General features: G+C 39.1%; 1 protein-coding gene across 5 annotated transcripts in view; it reads left to right on the forward strand.

Annotated features, from left to right (window-relative positions):
- NRIP1 (nuclear receptor interacting protein 1) overlaps positions 1-17,572 on the forward strand; it is a 97,354-nt gene extending 79,782 nt beyond the window's left edge. For all 5 annotated transcript variants that reach the window (XM_033518461.1, XM_015640183.3, XM_033518457.1 and 2 more), the window contains one exon: positions 8,722-17,572. In XM_033518461.1, coding sequence (XP_033374352.1) covers positions 9,080-12,568 — 3,489 coding nt within the window. In that variant the 5' untranslated portion in view covers positions 8,722-9,079 and the 3' untranslated portion in view covers positions 12,569-17,572. The remainder of the gene's footprint in view (positions 1-8,721) is intronic.
- Positions 17,573-18,006: the final 434 nt, after the last annotated feature.

Raw genomic sequence — 18,006 nt, forward strand, 5'->3', positions numbered from 1 at the left:
AAACACAGCTATTACTGTCAATAAAATACTGTGTGTTACTTTTTAGTCCTTTGTTGCACTTTGACATCTGAAACCAATTCTTGGTTAAAATAACATAAAGTGACTTAACGTATGCCAAACCACCTAACATAGTTATTCCAAGAAATACACCACTTTAGTGCACTGCTATCAATAAATGCCTGTATCTTTAGATCTCTCCAACAAGCAGAAGGTCAAAGTTGTATGGAAATGCATTATCTGTATGCATTGATCATAACTCAAAAGCATGATTGCCCAGGAGAGGACATTGATTTCTTCAGTGTATATTAATCACGTTTCATTCTTGGGGAGTTGATGTAGAGTTAAATGTATAATCAGTGATTTGGTTTTGTAGGTGTCAGAGGGAATGGAAATCTGGTTGAGTTTCCTTTTAATTGCTTTTTTATAGGCAGGTGGTTTACCAAGCATTGGAAAGGTGTATCCTCTGTCCATTCTGTTGTATATTGTCTTTCTCTGTTCTGAAAACAAGGCTTTGTATAGATTTTTGTATGTTTTTTGTTCTTGGTCTCTTGAATAAGAAGACTCAATTAACCAAAAGCCTGTCTGCACACTGTGTTTCTGAGCTTGGACCAACACCCTTTCCCACGTTAGCTGAGATTCAGTGATACATGCTATTTCTGGATCCCTCTCCTTAATGGATGTGAAGTGGGGGTGTAACTTCTCTTATTTTATTTTCTAGTTTCTGCCCTTTTTGTCTTCAGCAGCAGCAGACCATTGAGCTGTGACTGATGGGTCAGGTTTAGGTGTCAAATACTTGCTTCTATCACAGGTGGTGTTCATAAGTTGAATGTCTGTTCTTCCTCATTGCATGCAATTATGGAAAGACTTGGCAGAGAGTGTGTTTCTAAGTTCATGCCTAGAGTGTTAGCAGACCATAATTAACAAGTGAGCTCAAAGATGTCCTTTACAGTACCATTAGAAAACAAAATAGAAATATTCCTCCACTAGTATTTGTAAGAACAAATATATGTGCATGAGTCTGGGTAAGGAATTGACTGAAATGTCTGTTAAACACCAGGTAAATCCTAAGTTATATGAACTGCATGGGGTATTCTCCATCAAGGAGTGATTATTTCTGTGATGGTCTGTTCTTGTACTTGTTAGCATAAGAAATACTTAATTAAGATAGGTTGAGCTATTGTTTGAAGAGTGTCACAGAATGAAAAATAGCCACACGTGTTTTGTCTCTGAACTTTCCAGAACTTTCCAGCAGGAGGTTTTGATGTGCAGGCCAGATCTGGATTAAGCTGTGTATGGTCCTTAAGTGTACTTGTAAACCTTGGAGAGCTGCTAAGGCTTTCACAAACTCAGCTTTCATGGCAATTGTCTGCTCCCCATTTCCTCCTTCCCATGTACTTATCTCTTTTGGAGGTTTCATTTGGTTTGGGGTGATGTTGGATGAGATTTTTTTTTTTTCTCAGGTAGGGTTTTGGTTGGTTGGTGTGGCTTTTTGGTGGGGCTTGGGGGTTTTTTTGTGTTTTGGTTGGTTGGTTTTTGTTTTGTTTTGTTGTTTTTTGGGGTTTTTTTCTTCTTTTCAATTTCTTTCCCACTCCTTACTGATAGCTGTATGAAGTAAGATACGAAAACACAAGTCACACATAACTCAAAAGAGAAATGTCTGCCTGTGGCCTTCTGCAAGCTGTGCACCGTGATCTGAAAGATATGGCTGGGGTGGGCTGAGTGTCAGCATCAGATGAGTCTCAGTGTAGCCAACAGTGCTCAGAATTTGGGTTTTCCCCATGCTGATTCTTTGCCACAGAGTTTGAGGCGTTCTGACTTAGATGTCTCTGCTGGCAGGGTGCGCAGCCTCGCCTCGCCGCCTCCCCAAGCAGCCTTCTGCGTGGGTATGGAGATCTCCCTGACATTTCCACACCTCATTTCAGCACACACTGGAAATGTTGTGTTCCCCTGGATATATATTACGTACCATCCCAAAGCTCCTCGCTGTTGTCATGGGGTGGTATTCCATGGTCTGAGTGAGTCACAGATTCCCGGACTGGAGAATCCCACGTGAAATTTAAGGAGTGGAGGGACACTTGAGATGAGGTGACTGAATCCCCCTTTCCACACCCCAAATGGAATGTGTATGGACAGCCTCCCTTTCTTATGTGCCTCTGGCGCCGCTGTTAACAACAGCAGTAATCAACATTTACATTGTAGTGCTCTCTTAAAAGCTGAATGAAGTAAATTAAAATAGTCTCTACCATGAGAACAGGGCTTTTCTTCCCCACTCAGTTGTTGGTTTGCTAACATTTCAGTCCAGTGGTCTGTCAGGTCTTATTCTCGGAGGAAAAACTGTGTCTTGTGCCTTCTGTGCTGTTGGTTCTGTGTTTCTGTCGATTTTGTGTGACTTACAGACTTCTCAGTTACTCAGGGTTTGTGCACTTTTGTAAAACGGTAGATTTTGCATCATTTTGAGCTTTTTCATCATCAGTTATGGAATTGGTTTGCTCTAGTATTTTTCAGAATTCTATTAGTTTAACTGCTAAAATAATCAGAAGGTTTTGATCAGGCTGGTTTGGGTCTGATCCCTTCTACACACTCCCTTCCATTGCTGCCCCATCGCCATAGTGAAGAAAACACCTCTTTCTGTTGTCCAAACCTTGGTCAGGTTGGGGCTGGGTTTGGCAGCACACAGCTGAACAAAACACAGGGAGGGGAGGGAGGCTTTTCCATTCCTATGCTCGTGCAGAATTTGGCCGTGAAGCCAAAACAACGTGGCTGTTGCTAATCCCGCATTATCCAAGGGGTGTTTGACAGAGGGAGCGATGCTGCCGTGTGCTCCGTGCCAGCCTGGAGGGAACAGCCCCAGCTCAGGATGGGAAATGCCATCCCCAACTCCAGTGGAGTCTCGGGAATCTCTTCAGAATTCCTGGCGGCAGCAGCAGCAGCTCCTGCTGCAACACGATTCTTACATGTCCTCTCCTGACTGAGCCGTCTGAAACGGACAGGCTATTCTTCCCGTGGTTCAAATGTCTTTTGGAGTCAGTCAGCAGGCCTTGGAGGAGTGAATAATGTGCCAGACTCCTAGGAAGAAGCTTATTTTTGCTTTCTCAAACTGATACCCTACAGTTGTAGGAGAGGAGCCTGATTTATTTTATTTAAATGTAGAAAAAAGCTTCTGGATTCCCAAGTTCTTTTGAGTATGCAGCTGTGGGAGAATTCACCCACTTATTGCTGAGTTTTGCTCCCCCATCTGATTTTTTAATTTTTTTGTTTGTTTGTTTGTTTTGTGTTTTTTATTGGGGTTTTTTGTTGGTTTCAGGTTTGGTGTTTTTTGGGTTTTTTTGTCTTTTTCTAAGTTACCTTTGCAAAGGGAACCTTCAAAATGTCTTGGCTGCCTGAATCAAAACTGTGAAGAGGTCTCAGCTGCTCCATTCATCTGAACAGATTTCTGACACAAAGTGTGGATTTCAGAAAGCAAAGCACTTAAATACTTGATTCTCTTACAGCATGTGCTTAAGTACCATTGAAGTACCTGCTCCTTTGTGCAGCTCTGTGCATTTGGTGCCAGGATTGTTGATCAGGGCTGTTTCACTGCTCAGAACCTTTGCAAAAAGAGCCAACTAAAGACTGAAGTGCTTTTACCAGCACTCTGAAAACATCCTTCCTGCTGAAATCAAAGGTGGTGTGCAAATTGAGCTTAATAACAAAATAATTCTGGGGCAGCAAGTCTCATTACCCTCACCCATTCTTAGTTCACTGCAAGATTCTGCTGCAATCCCCAGTACCTCTAGGAATTTTTAATTTTTTTTTTTTTTGAGATCCTAATTTCATTGTGCTCTTCAACATTTCACTGCAGGCAGCCATAAGGATGGGAAATCACTTAAAATCTTGTGTTTTAGGTACTTACTCAGTACTGGTACTGGAGCTGCTGAGTAACACACAGCCTTTAATATATTTATCCTCAATTATCTTTCTCAAGTTTCCATCTATTATTACTCCATCTGGCAAAACAGGGTAGAGAGAAGTAAAACCAGAAGTCAGACAGCCTGTCTGCAGCACAGTGAGTAATCGGACCCCTGGATCCCAAGCTGCCACTGTAATCATTCTACTGCATTCCTCAAATCTGTAATAATTAAAATGACAGTCTGAGCCATTGGCTGATGTGGTGTGCTGGAGCCTTTCCACTTGGGAATATGAGAATGGGAAGTCAGTGAATCTAGTAAGAGACTTCTTTTGGCTCTTCCAGTAGTAGCTAAGCATTAGAACATAAAATTAATTAAATAACTGAAGATTTTTGTTTCACAGACCAGTTTGATTTTAGCTTTACAAATGCATGTTTTGATTCATCTCACCTTAAAAATGGTACATGAAATTTCTACAGAAGTTTAATAGTCATTAAAGGACTCTGAAATGTAGTTAATAAAAATGTTTTATCTGTGTGAACATGTACTAATCTCAATCTGTATTAATCAGTCTAACACTGCACATGAGTTTGGGTAATGTGTCTTCTAATAAATGTTCATGTGGGCAATCTGCTAGCCATTGCCAGTTTCCTGAATGAATACCTTAATGGTTTCTGTAAGATTTTTTTTCCTATGATCTTGAATTGAGACTGCAGAAGAAGACCCCATGATAATATCAAGTGTTTCGAATTATCCAATAAGTAATGTAACCCTCGTACTCAAATAATGCTAGTCTAGTGTTGTTAATTTACTGTGGCTCTCTGTTCCATTTAGCAAAAGGATTTAACTGGAAATGCTAGTCTGGGATATTGGAAAAATGTCTTACAAATGTGATTTTGCTAGTTAAATTATGAACCATCTATAATTTCTTAAATAGCAGAAACTTCATATCTATTGGGTGAACTAAAAGTCTGCTGTTTGTTCAGTCTCCAGTTAGGTTTTGCAGTTGAGGGTTTCATTCATTCAAAGAATTCCTTAAAAATCAAAAACAAATATTCAGGAGCAAAAAGCAATTGGTTCTGTTTGCTTTAACATATTAGAAGCTGTGTTCTCAGATATCATTATCTTTTGCAGCAGTAATACTTTATGGTAAGCAAAGGATCTTAAAGTCTGTTGTTACTATTCCCGTAAAATCTTTGTGGTGAATAAATATATTTGTAGTTTGCAAACAAAGAAAAACAACTGCAAAAGTGGAATTAATATTCTGGATGCATGCAGTTCAGTGAACATTTTAATAACATTTTAATATTCCCCTATTTTCCCTATACTGCCTACAGTTTGTCCTTAGGCACATTTTGAAAGGCTGAAGAGCTGATTTCTCATGGTGTGCTTCACTTGGGGAGTGTCTCACCAGGTTACAGCATTGCTGCTGTGGATTCTGCTGCTGCTTTAGTTTTGTCTAGGTAAACATGGCTCAGTGAGCTGTAACTGGTGGGTGCTCCTGGAGGTTCTGCATTGGGTGGTTGATTTCTCATGGTACAGAAATGTGGGAGAAGATAGAAGAAATGATAAAAAAAAAAAAAAAGAGTGCATTTAGAGTGGTTGTGGTCAGGAAAGCACATTAATTTATCAATTTATTTTGTCATAGTAATTAAATATAATATTTAGGTGTAGAGATTAGTAGAACTTCACAGTTGCTTCAGCCCTTACTGGGAAATAAGAAATCTCTATGACTTCTCCTTTCTCTTTTGCCTTTTGTTTTAACTTTCTTTTATTTTTCCTTATTTTTCCTTTTTTTTTTCCTTTATTTTTCCTTTTCTTTTCCTTTTCCTTTCTTTCCTTGCTCTGGTAATTTCTTAAATATTTAATTTCAAGAAAAAATATTAACATTTTAGTGGGTACTGGGAAGTTCTTTTGAACAGTCTATATATATTTAGAATATAGCTTACAGTAAACAAGCTAATAAATATATATGTATATTTATATTACATTTATATATTTGTATATACTACATTTTTATAAAATACACATTTATATAAATGTATGTAAATAAAAATAAATTATAAAAAATATATTTGTTATATATAATATATATAATAAATATATATTATGTATATATACACATAAATTATATAAATATATAAAATCATATAAATGTACATTTATATAAATGTATATAATAAATATATACAGTCTGTATATATTTAGAATGGTTGCCTTAGTGTCCTGCTGAGCACTGTTTTCCAGTGCTGGTTTGGATTTGGCATGACTGCACCTCTGATGGACATTGTCATGAGAGATTTTAACACTGTAATACCTGTTACAGCACTAGATCAAATGAGGCCTTTTAAAAGGATTGCTGATGTCCTGTTCTAATGTGTTAAGTGCTTTCCAGATTTCCTTCTCTTTAAAGAAGCCTTTTTGCAGCGACCCAATTTCATTAAATTTATCAGGATTTCCCTAGCAGTGGGTAATTAAAATAAAATAAAAAATGCAAAAGGTGATAAAACACTTCATAGAACAGTTAGGATATATAAACTGTACTGGCTACAAGTGTCATCTCCTGCAAGAGGCTTTTGGAGTACATGAGGGATTTGCATAAATGCATTGTATTTTTTGAATTACCCAAAGATGTAGTGAGTGAAGTTGTACTAATTGTTGGCTTAATGGTACATTTGTTTGGGACTCTATCTTAAAGGTGACCTGCAAGCCTTGCTTTTACCAGATAGTCAGAAATCCTGACAGAATTTCAGTTTTATTGTCTTAAATGGAATACAGAGGGTATCAAGTGCTAGTTGTTCCATTTTAATAACAGCACAGTGTCAGCTTCATTACCGTTTGAAACATGAAAATTTGGTTGCAGATAACGAGTTTACTCTTGGTAGCTGGAAAAATATATTCTCCAGATAAAGTGCATTCCCAAATGTTTGAGGAAATTAATCTAGTTGTATTGCTCTTACTGTTGCTGGATACTTGATATTTTCACTGGAAATCCTGTTTTGGTTTTGTTTTTTTTTTAGAGATTTGTTATTTGTGATTTTTATTCTGGTTTGGGGTTGAAACTCTGCAAAAGCCCACCCAGAGGTACAGAGGTTTTTGAAGGAATAGTAAGATCATCAGTAATTTTCAGTTAGCTGAATCCACATTTAAGTTGTTTCATGTTTGAAGGAACATTGTTTCTTCTATGGGTAATTATGTAAATGTTAATGTGGACAAGTATTTCTGGGAGAAGTAGTAAGACCTCAGTAATAGCTAACAGCTTTGCATTTGATATCTAAATGTATGGATATACATATTTACACTACAATGTGCTGGACAATGCATTGCTGGTTAGATTTTTTGTTTGGGGTGGTTTTTGTTTGTTTGTTTGCTTGTTTTTAAGGTAGCTCCATTTTTATAGTTTTTTTCTATATGACTTAAAACCAAATAAGGGGATATTTGCCCTGGGAGATTAAGGACTATTAACATTACAGCTATTTAGTAGTTCTTATTCTTTACATTTTTAAGACCTGATTATTTTCAGACTTCTAGTTGCCTGTAGGTTTTGAATTAAAAACCTGCCTCTGGGAAATCAATCATAAAATATTCATTTACTTTAAGGAGACAAGGATTTCATCTGTGTACATCCCTTTTAAACTTGTAAATACAAGTTTTCCATGGAGTTTTACCTCCTGAAAGCAAATTGCAGAGTTCAATATGCAGAAGGACACTTACCTTTGCTCATGTTGAATATTTATGCCAGTTTAGTACTGAATAAGTGAAGGAGGATTCATGTGTGGTGTAATGATCTCATTATTGAGCTGTGGTGACCGAAATGTTCGTGCAGCCATTGACCAGCCCTGGAAGTAAAACTGAAGAGTTCAATCCTGCACAGATGCTGTTACTGTGCATTTTAAAGCAGCTTTTTATTCCACACTGCCCCATCCAAGGAGGCATTTAGTAGAGATATTATTCACTCTTGAAGAATAACAAGACTTCAGAGAAGAGCTGGTTCGGTTTGGTTTTGCCATCCTATGTTTCACCTACAGAAAGAATGTAAAGCTGAAAATCCTCGAGGGAAGGGAGGATTCTGATGCCAGGATTTCTGTTGCATCAGGAGCATAAGCAACCTTTTCCCCACTCTTATCACATGATTGTTCTAATAACTTGTGGTGTTTTGGTGTTGAAAGAAAAACAGATTTCATCCCTGTTGTGTTACCATACTGGATTTTGCATTGCTGCATAGTCCTGGGCAGCACTAAAAACTTTGTTTCTACTTTCATCAACATCACTCACCTGCCAAACAAATATGTACTCATATATATGGTGCTGTCTGTTCCCTTATTTATAAACATATGCAGTGTGAAACTAAACATTGACTTCAGGCCTGCCTTTTCCCATTAGTTCAATTTAAGAGTGATAGGCTGTGTGTCCTGTGTATTAATGTTAACAGAAGAAGTAAAATTTAATGGATTTTTTTTTTTTTAATTGTTTAGAGCTACTCAAGTTTTACTTTCAGGTTTGCTATTCCTTATTTTTAGCTGCAGAATAATGAAATTCAGTGAAGGCTTGTAGTAGCTGTGCTTATGATAAAAAAGCTTAATTTTTTTATATAACTTTGTCTCAGAATTGTTTTCATGAAGTTCTTTAAATTGGATACCATGTATTTTATCCTTTATTTGATTTTTAGTTTCTTCTGGAATGTGTGTGTTGTTTATATATCCTTAATCTTTGCCTAAGAAAATGCGTGGGGGGTTGGGTTTGGATTTTTTTTTTTTAAAGAAAAAATGTCTTATGCAATTATATCTTAATTCTAAATATTTTCTTTGTTTTTTGTTTTGTTTTTCTGATGTAGGAATTTTATGTGCTTGGTGGAGATGGAAAAGGAGGAAAAGCAAGCTGGCTTCCTGAAGAAAGAAGGCAGCAAATACCTAATGGAACTTTTTTTCTGTGCAACCATGTTTTGAGTGCTCCTCCTAGACATTGTCCATAAATATCCTAGATATCAGCTGATTGCTATGATTGGAAACCTGTCTCATCAAACAGTGTACACTGGGAGAAGCCTGTCTAGGATAATACATTTTCTGTTGTTTCTGAAGGTCTCTAAGAAAACACTGTAGACATCTACCTGTTATTAACTCTGCATCTTGATTGAGCAAAACTAGTCTTTGAAGTGAACAGAAACAGAGCCTTTTTGGAAACTTTTATTGAACATGACTCATGGAGAAGAGCTTGGCTCTGAGATGCACCAGGATTCTGTTGTTCTAACTTACCTAGAGGGATTACTAATGCATCAAGCAGCAGGAGGCTCAGGTACTGCAGTTGACAAAAAGTCCACTGGGCATAGTGGGGAGGATCAAAACTTTAAGATTTCAGGAAATATATTTCCCAGCTGTCAGAGTAATGGTCCAGTTCTTAACACAAGTACATATCGAGGATCTGGCATGCTGCACCTCAAAAAAGCAAGACTGTTGCAGTCTTCAGAAGACTGGAATGCAGCAAAGAGAAGGCGGTTGTCTGATTCCATTGTGGATTTAGATGGAAAAAAGGAAGCTTTGTTGGCTGGCATGGTTGAAAATGTGCCTAAAGGCAAACAGGATAGCACATTACTTGCCTCTTTGCTTCAGTCTTTCAGCTCTAGGCTGCAGAGCGTTGCTCTGTCACAGCAGATAAGACAGAGTCTTAAGGAGCAGGGGTATTCTCTTAGCCATGATTCTTTGCAAGTGGAGAAAGATTTAAGGTGCTATGGTGTTGCATCCAGCCACCTGAAGACTCTGCTGAAGAAGAGCAAAGCAAAAGATCAGAAGCTGGACAACAGCCTGCCTGACATCACTAAGAACCTGCCCAAAGAGAGGTTTATAGAGTCTCCTCATGCGGTGCAGAGCAGCCCTAAGGTGATGAATGAGCCCCTGTCGTGTGCTGCAAGATTGCAAGCTGTTGCAAGCATGGTAGAGAAACGATCCAGTCCTGCTGCTTCGCCCAAGCCCAGTGTAGCGTGCAGCCAGCTGGCTTTGCTCCTTTCCAGTGAAGCCCACTTGCAGCAGTACTCCAGGGAACATGCTTTAAAAGCACAAAATGCCAATCAGATTGCAAGCGAGAGACTTGCAGCGATGGCCAGGTTACAAGAAAGTGCTCAGAAGGACGTAGGCCAGTTTGGTTTGGCCAAAGGAATGACAAGCCATCTCAATGGTCAAGCAGGATCATCCCCCAAAACAGTTGCTAGCAAAGGCAGTATGGCACCATTTCAGAGTTCAGTGGGAATCATGCACTCACCTCCCAAAACGGTGGGATGCAAAAGTACTGTGGAAAGGAGTAACCTGAAAACCTCTCCCAGCAACAGTTTGCTCTTACATCTGCTGAAAAGCCAGAATACCACCAAGCACATGAAAGGACGTGAGCAGAGTGAGAGAGCCAGCATTTTTGAAGACAGCAGCACACCAACAACTGTTGATGAGTATTCAGACAACAATCCCAGTTTTACAGAAGACAGCAGTGATGATGAAAGCTCCCATTCTAACTGTCTTCCTATAGACCTGTCCTTTAAACAGAGAACAGATAAACCAGATGCAGGTCCACCTGCATCACTGGATAACCTGACTCAGTCCTTGCTTCGTAACTGGGATCCAAAAGTTTCCTCTCCAGAGATCAAGGAAGAGAAAGACACTCCGAAAGCTTCGAAGCTGAATCCCCACCAGAAAGTAACGCTACTTCAGCTATTACTTGGGCATAAGAGTGAAGAGCAGGTAGACAAGAGTAATGATCCTCAGGGACCACACAGTACAGCTGATGTGGCAAAATTCACTGTACAGACTGGGAAAAGGACTCCTGTTACTGACAGTCCCAGTGCCAACCGAATGACTCCGTTAAGCACTCCACCCTTGCTGGCTTCTACAAAAGCAGACTCTCCTATAAATCTCTCGCACCAGTCGCTGGCTGTCAAGCGCAGCTCGCCACCCTACGCCTGCAGCATCCAGCCGGACAGACTGATGAATTCTGCATCTAAACACTTGATAGACCTGTCCAAAAGCAAAGAAATACAAGGAGCTAAGCTGAGCAGGACCGATAGTCCCCAGAACTCCTCGGCATTCAGTGCCAGCAAGCTGCTGCAGAACCTGGCTCAGTGTGGCATGCAGAGTTCCATGTCGAGTGAGGAACAAAGAGCTGGCAAGCAGCTGCTGGCAGGGAATATGGATAAACCTGTGGGCTTGATTGATAGATTGAACAGCCCTCTGCTTACGAATAAATTGAGTATGCATGAAGAAAATAACAAAATATTCTGTTGTCAGCCCGCACCCGCTGAACAAGGACTTCCAGGTTCGGAAATAGAAAATCTCCTTGAAAGGCGCACTGTCCTTCAGCTGCTTCTGGGAACTCCCAATAAAGGTAAAAGTGAAAAGAAAGAGAGGCTGCTTTTAAGAGATGAAAGTTCTCAAGAACAGACAGACAAGGCTTTGAATGAGCAAATATTGACGGTGAAAATAAAAACCGAACCATCTGACGAATCAAATGTTCCTTATAATTCAAATGCACAACAAGCAAGAGAATGCAAGGGTAACAAATTCCAAGGGTTTGTTCATTCACTGCAGAGAAACACAGCTGCTTCTCCAGCATCCGAGGAGGTGAAATCTGAGCCTCTTTCACCTCAAGATTTCTCTTTTTCCAAAAATGGCCTGCTAAGTAGGTTGCTGAGACAGAATCAAGACAATTACCCTGCAGATGAGCTGGACAGGAGTCACCGAAACAATGAACTGACACACCTTGAATCCAAGAGTCTTTGCACAGTACCAAAGAAGAGGAAGCTTCATGCTGAGCCTTTGGAAAGCCCATTAAAAAAGATGAAAAGTAATGTGTCTGATGCTGGAAACAATCACGCTTCTCCTACTGAGGCACTGTACGGACCTTTGCTTAACCAGCAAGAACTGAAGTTCAGCAGAAGTGATGCTGAATTTAAATATGCTGTAAGTCATGGTTCAAATAGTGAAACTGAAAATAGGAGTTGGTCTAGAGATAGTAAAGGCTTTAATGTGTTGAAACAGCTGCTTCTCTCAGAAAACTGTGAGAGAGATCTGTCACAACATAGGAATAACATGCTAACGGAGGGCAAGAAAAAAGGAAACAAAACCAGTGCAACAATCAATAAACCTGAATTCACCATTTCTTCAGTAAGATCCTTGGTGGGAAGCCCTGTGCAGCAGAACAATTGTGTAGATCACAGAACATTTCAGTATCCTGTAGCAGTAAAAAGTCCAGCCAGCTCCCCCTTCCCTGAACATTTGGGGAGTACGGTGTCCAGACTGGAGTCTGACCAGTTTAGCATGTGTTCTGTGCCCAGTGAGAAGGGGCCCATCAGATGGGTGATCACGGGCATGGACAAGAATGACTATGAGAAAGACTCTCCAAGACTGACCAAAACCAATCCAATATTGTACTACATGTTACAGAAAGGCGGCAGCTCTGCCAGCAGCCAAGAAGCACACGACAAAGAAATTTGGAATGAACCTTCATTTACCGAGAGTTCGACTCGTGTTACAATCAAAGAGGAGTTGACATCTGACACAGAACTTAAAACTCCTTTTAGTAACTTAAGAAGCCCTTACAACAGCCATATGGGGAGTAACACCTCTCATCAGCATGGTGGTGTGAATGGAGAAGTGCATGGACTTCTGGAAAAAGTGCGAACAATCAAAAAAGAGCCAGAATAAACTGCAGCCTCCTCAGTGAGTTTACAATCAGCGGTTTTGAATATTTGTTTAAAAAAAAAAAAAGAAAAAAAAAGAAAAATGAGTATGAACTTGACTTACTGTATAAATTGAGCATGATTTTAAAAAAAAAAAAAAAAAAAGCATGGTCTAATTGAAACATGTTTTCATTTGATAAACTTTTTATTTTTCTGGTGATGTTATTTAAAATACATGTAGATAAAATTTGCTTTACAGTAGATTGTCACAAGGAAACTAGAAGGGTTGTAATTTGTACATGACGTTTCTGTATGTATCAGATTAAGTTATGAGTACTCTTTGATCAGAGTCTTATTTGGATCTGCAAGCTTTTGGTATAACATAAATTGTAAGCGTACAGCCTAGGTGGTGGTAATGCTGCGTTTCCTCCCTCCCTGTAAAATAATCCTTATTTTTTTTTTGAAGCCTGAGCATAGAGACAGTGTACTTTCTTTTTTTTTTTTTTTTTTTTTTGGAATGTTTTAATATGTTTTGTGAAATTTTAAGAATAACTTTTAAGAAATGGAGCAGTCCGTCCAAGGTATTAGCTTGTCATATTGGAAAACCTGCGTCAGTGTTAATAATTGAAGTGCACTGAAATGTATTTTTTAGTGCTTCCAAAATTTGTATTGTTATTTTTAAATCTTGTTTGTGGTCCTGCCAGAATAGTGGCGTAAAATCTACTTTTCTTCCTTGCCCTGCTTTCAACAAATGCCTTCCTCAGAATTCTTAGCCATAGTTATGAGTTACTAGTTAGAATTAAGGGTTTTTTCTAGGTTTTTATAAAAAAGGCAGATTTTCATAGGCCGTGCAAGTACTGCATGAGTCCTTTCGTCGGCACATTCCTGTCACTTCCCTGCCTAAAAGGAGAAAGCCAAAACGCCTCCTGGAGTAGTGTGATTGAGAAGGCTTAGTACATGTATTCAGCGAGGAAAATGCTGGAAAGCTTGTGAAGGGGATGAGCAGAATTGTCTGTTCAGCACCATCCTGCTTCCCTGTGGAAGAGTAACAACTGCACTAAAGCAGCACATCAGACTTTCACTCAAAGATGGAATAGGATTTTAATGAAAAATGTGTTGGCCTCTTCCTACAGTCAGGGAAAAGAATCTATAATCTGCCAATATTTATTACTCTCTGAACAGCTGATCCATGGTTTAATGCACTACCCTTTCACTGCAGAAAATCTGGCTTTAGAATAATTTTCCAGGTAGCACTGAGGATAAAACTGTGGTTTTGTCATGTTCAGTAATGGATAGTGGGATATGTCTGAGAAATCCTTCCCTGCCCTTTTCCTCAATCCCCACCTGTGCTGTGATTTGTAACATCTGGCAATATCAGCCTGAGATGGGAGGAACTGCAAATTGCAGTCAGAGCTGAGACACGTTAAAAGAATTGCTGGCTGGGGAAGGGTTGCATGGCTCTGCTTTCCCTATAGCACTGTCAGTGTTAACTCCATTTGCAGCCCTTATTTCTCTGGGGGGAGGAAGAGGACAAAATCCAGTTCCTCTAAATTATACGAATTATTGGCAAGCAGAAGTTTTGCTGAACTTTTTACTCCCTTAAAAAAAAAAAAGTTCTCTGTGGCTTCTTGATTTCACTGATAATCCTCTCTGCTATCAGCAAGCAGCTAAGCAGTTGGCTTGCACAATTAATGAAAGCTACACTCAGGTGTAATTTTGTCTGTTTTCACCATTACGAGCCGATGACATGACAAAACTGCTGTTTCTGTCCATCTCATGTCTGTGTAGACATGAGTGACGGGGCATTTTGCTCTTTTCCATCTGGTTTCGTTTCAGCAGTCCTTTTCCCAGACCCCTGGCTTGCTGAGACAGAGCAAGCTGTTGTCCCCATCTTGTCCCTGTCCCCAGCCTGAGATCTCTTCCTTTTTCCTGTGCAGTTCCTACTGAAGGGGACTTCTCCTGTCTGACAGCTGGAAAATGCACCACTATTCTGTTTTGCCTCCCTCCAGGGCATACCTTCTTCTAGGGAACACAAATATTTGGCAGTATCTGGTATAAAACATTCCCCCTGGTTTTTATGAGAAATAACAGAGCAATTTAAAGATATATTTTTATGTTATTTCAGTGAAACATAATATATTAATGGGCTGTACAAAGAAGATTTATATTTTAAAACCTTCACACAAATCTAATATCATTTTAAATGTCATTGTCTGAAATATAATATAAAAATAAAATTTTGTTTGTCTTTAATATTGCATTTATAAGTGGCCCAATGACAATTCAGATATCTCATAGAATAATCATTAATGAGATAAAGTATATTTTGGATTGACAGTGGAACTGAATTCTTTTTATATGAGTCAACCCAGCAGAAATATTAAAAAGATGGTATTTGTTCCATCCATTAAATGTCTTTTAAAGTCTTAATTGATTATTTTTCTTGAAACAATTTGTATATAGGTAGGAAATATATACAATATAGAGTAATAGATGGTCCCCAGACTAAATACAGGGCTAAAATTTGTTTGAAGAGCTCCACAGAAAAATGCAGCATGAGAGGATGTGGAACTACCTGGCTGAAAAAACTTTGCCAAAGTTAAGTTGATGAAGAGTGGGGAAGAGATTCTGACCCTAACAAAAAGTAATATTGGAATCGAGCAACGTGCTGACCTTTGTATTTATTCTAGGGTAGTCTTTTGTTGTAATATATACTTTTGAACATTTAGTTTTGAAAATTTTATAAAACAGTTAAGTTAAAATCTTAACGGTTTGACCAGTTAAAGATCTAGCTTTCTTTTTAGTTGATGTCAATGAAAGGGTATTGCCATTCTCACAGACGTCAGTAAACTCTAATATACAAGAATTTAAGTTTGGGACACGGTGTTCATGGAAGAATCTTATCTCTTGTAGACATTGCAATCTCAAACAGCAGGTAACAAGGCTGAGGCCCTTGAGACGGGACAGGACATGCCAAGGGGAATGCTCAGTCAGCTGCTAAGAGGGCAGCTGTCTCCTGTATGGAATTCTCCAGGATCACTGGTGTTACCCCTTCCCTAGGGCAGAGAGGTCTTCTTTGAATCTACCCCATCTACATTTACAGCATTGACACCTTAGGACCAAAGGCTCTTTAATTATTTTTTGTCTTTTAGCATGGGTGAGTAAAAAGGAGTTGCTATTTTTTTCCTTGGGAGCTTTTCCATCAGAAAAGAGGAGTGTGGGAGCTGGGTTTGTTGCCCCAGGAGAGACTGGTAGGGCTGGCTGTAAGATCCCTGATTTCCACCAGTCCCTGTAGATGGATTGCAAACCAAGGCCATCTCCTGAGTAGCACTCGGTACTTTCAAGAACTCCTGTCTCCTCGAGGCCTTTAGACCATAGATTTGAAGCAAAATGGGGTCTTGGCAGATCTCAGCAGCAGCAGCTGTACAGGCAGCATGGTGCAGGGTCAGTGGGTGCTGGTGTGTGATCTCACCATCAAAGGAGCAGGGAGGGAGGGGAGAGCACATCTCACAGCTCAGCTACAGCCAGCTGAGACTGCTGGGGGAAAGCTGCCTCCAGCCCTCTGAGCAGTGAGGGAGTTAGGGAATGGTCTCTGCCACACTTAGAGTTGCAGTTGCAGCCCCTTGGAACTTTAAGCTGAATTAACTTTGGCCCCACATAGCTGGGAAGGGCTGGGGCTGCAGCAGCTGGGTTGTGGAGTGCCTGGTGCCTTGCTCCAGGGGCATCACCAGCGCCTGGTGGAGCACCCAAACCCGCTGGATTTGGGGATTGACTTGGAATTGCCGTGCAGGTATGACTTTTCTTTCCAGAGGGAAGTGTCTGGCACTCAGACATCCAGGTTTTTAGTGTCTCCTCTGCCAAAGCTTGAGGAAATGTTGGTGGGTAGTGCATGACCCTAGAATTAAAGGTGGAGAGCTGGAGGGCCACATAACTGATACCACACAGCTGGGCAGCTCAGTTTGAGAAGTTTATATGAGATCAAAAGGGAATTCAGCCATAACTTTTACTTTTCGTAGCCATTTACTCTTAGTGGTGTTTTTAAATTTTTAATTTACAAACGTTTTTAAAAGAAAGAAGTGAATGGTTTAAATTTTCCCTATTAAATGTTGGTGAAAGTATTACAGCTCTCATTGACGTCAGTGACATGATATTACCAGTTTGTTCTCTGCCACATCTTACAGAGGAGTAAACTGGTAAGTATATATTATATATATATTTATATATAATGTAAATATGTTGACTTGTTATGCCTATAATATGTTGAAATTGGTTTTTAAAAGGTGATGTAAATAGTGGTTTCCTTAATGAAAATTACATATTTTGTATTGTTCTAATGCAAAGGAAAAAACCTTTTAATCTTTTTTGTTATGTATATTCCATGTATAAGTGTAAATATGATCACATAGGTTTAAAAACTTTTGCATGTATGTATACAGTTGCAAGTCTGGAAGAATGTATAGAAAAATTCTTTTATTTAAAGTTGTGATTACCTGCTGCATGAAAAGTGCATGGGGGACCCTGTGCATCTGTGCGTTGGCAAAAAAAAAACAAACAAAAACAATGTCTTAACAAGTCAGGTCAGTTCAAAACACAACAGTATTCCACTTCTGGACATGACTTCTGCTGTGGTATTTTAGCTTTGTGAAAGATTGTGCTTCAATTCAAAAGGGTCTGGAAAAAAAAAAAATGCAAACCTACTTTTAAAACATGAAGTGCTCATACAACTATAATAAGTCATGTAAGTTCAGGACTCCATTTTGCATAATTGAAATATTGTACCAGGACTATTCTATCCCTGTAAAACAAAGGAGTATTTTCATTGCCATCCATAAGAATTCGGGATTTTACCATAACCAGTTTTATTGTGATGTGTCTTCAGTAATTTAACTGGTCTCATTTTTTTTATTAGAAATTAATTTCCTCATGTGATGTCACAAAACTGTACATACTGCAGTGTGAAGTTTTTTTAAATCTTTCAGTGTTTACTTCCTGCAGAAGATTTGAATAAATGAGAAAAATGCATTGTCTTGATGGTTTTAAAATCTGCTTTATTTCATGTGTACTCTGTGTTATTGGAGTGTTAGTGAGCTCTTTGCATCAGTGCTGTTGATACAAATTTCTGACAACAAAAGTACCTCAAGGAACTTGGGCACACACAGCCTTCAGCAAGGCTAATGACTGGAAGCTGAGAGTTGTGCAGCTGGAAGTGAAACAATCTAAATCAGATTAGCAGCTTTACCTCACAAAGCTCTGTATTATGTTTTTTTTAAATACCCTTCTGCTTATTAACTTGAAATCAGTGACCATAAACTGGAAGCCTCTAAATGGGAATTCTCATGTGAAAAAAATTTTGAATGTTAAAACATTGTTCAGGTCCCTTGTGCAGGACAGAAAGATCTGTTTTCCCACTAAAATCTCCTTTGGTTCATATCACAAAGAGGACTTCTCAGTTTATTATGTTTT

The sequence above is a fragment of the Parus major genome, chromosome 1, assembly GCF_001522545.3.
Source record: "Parus major isolate Abel chromosome 1, Parus_major1.1, whole genome shotgun sequence".
In the NCBI taxonomy this organism is placed as follows: domain Eukaryota; kingdom Metazoa; phylum Chordata; class Aves; order Passeriformes; family Paridae; genus Parus; species Parus major.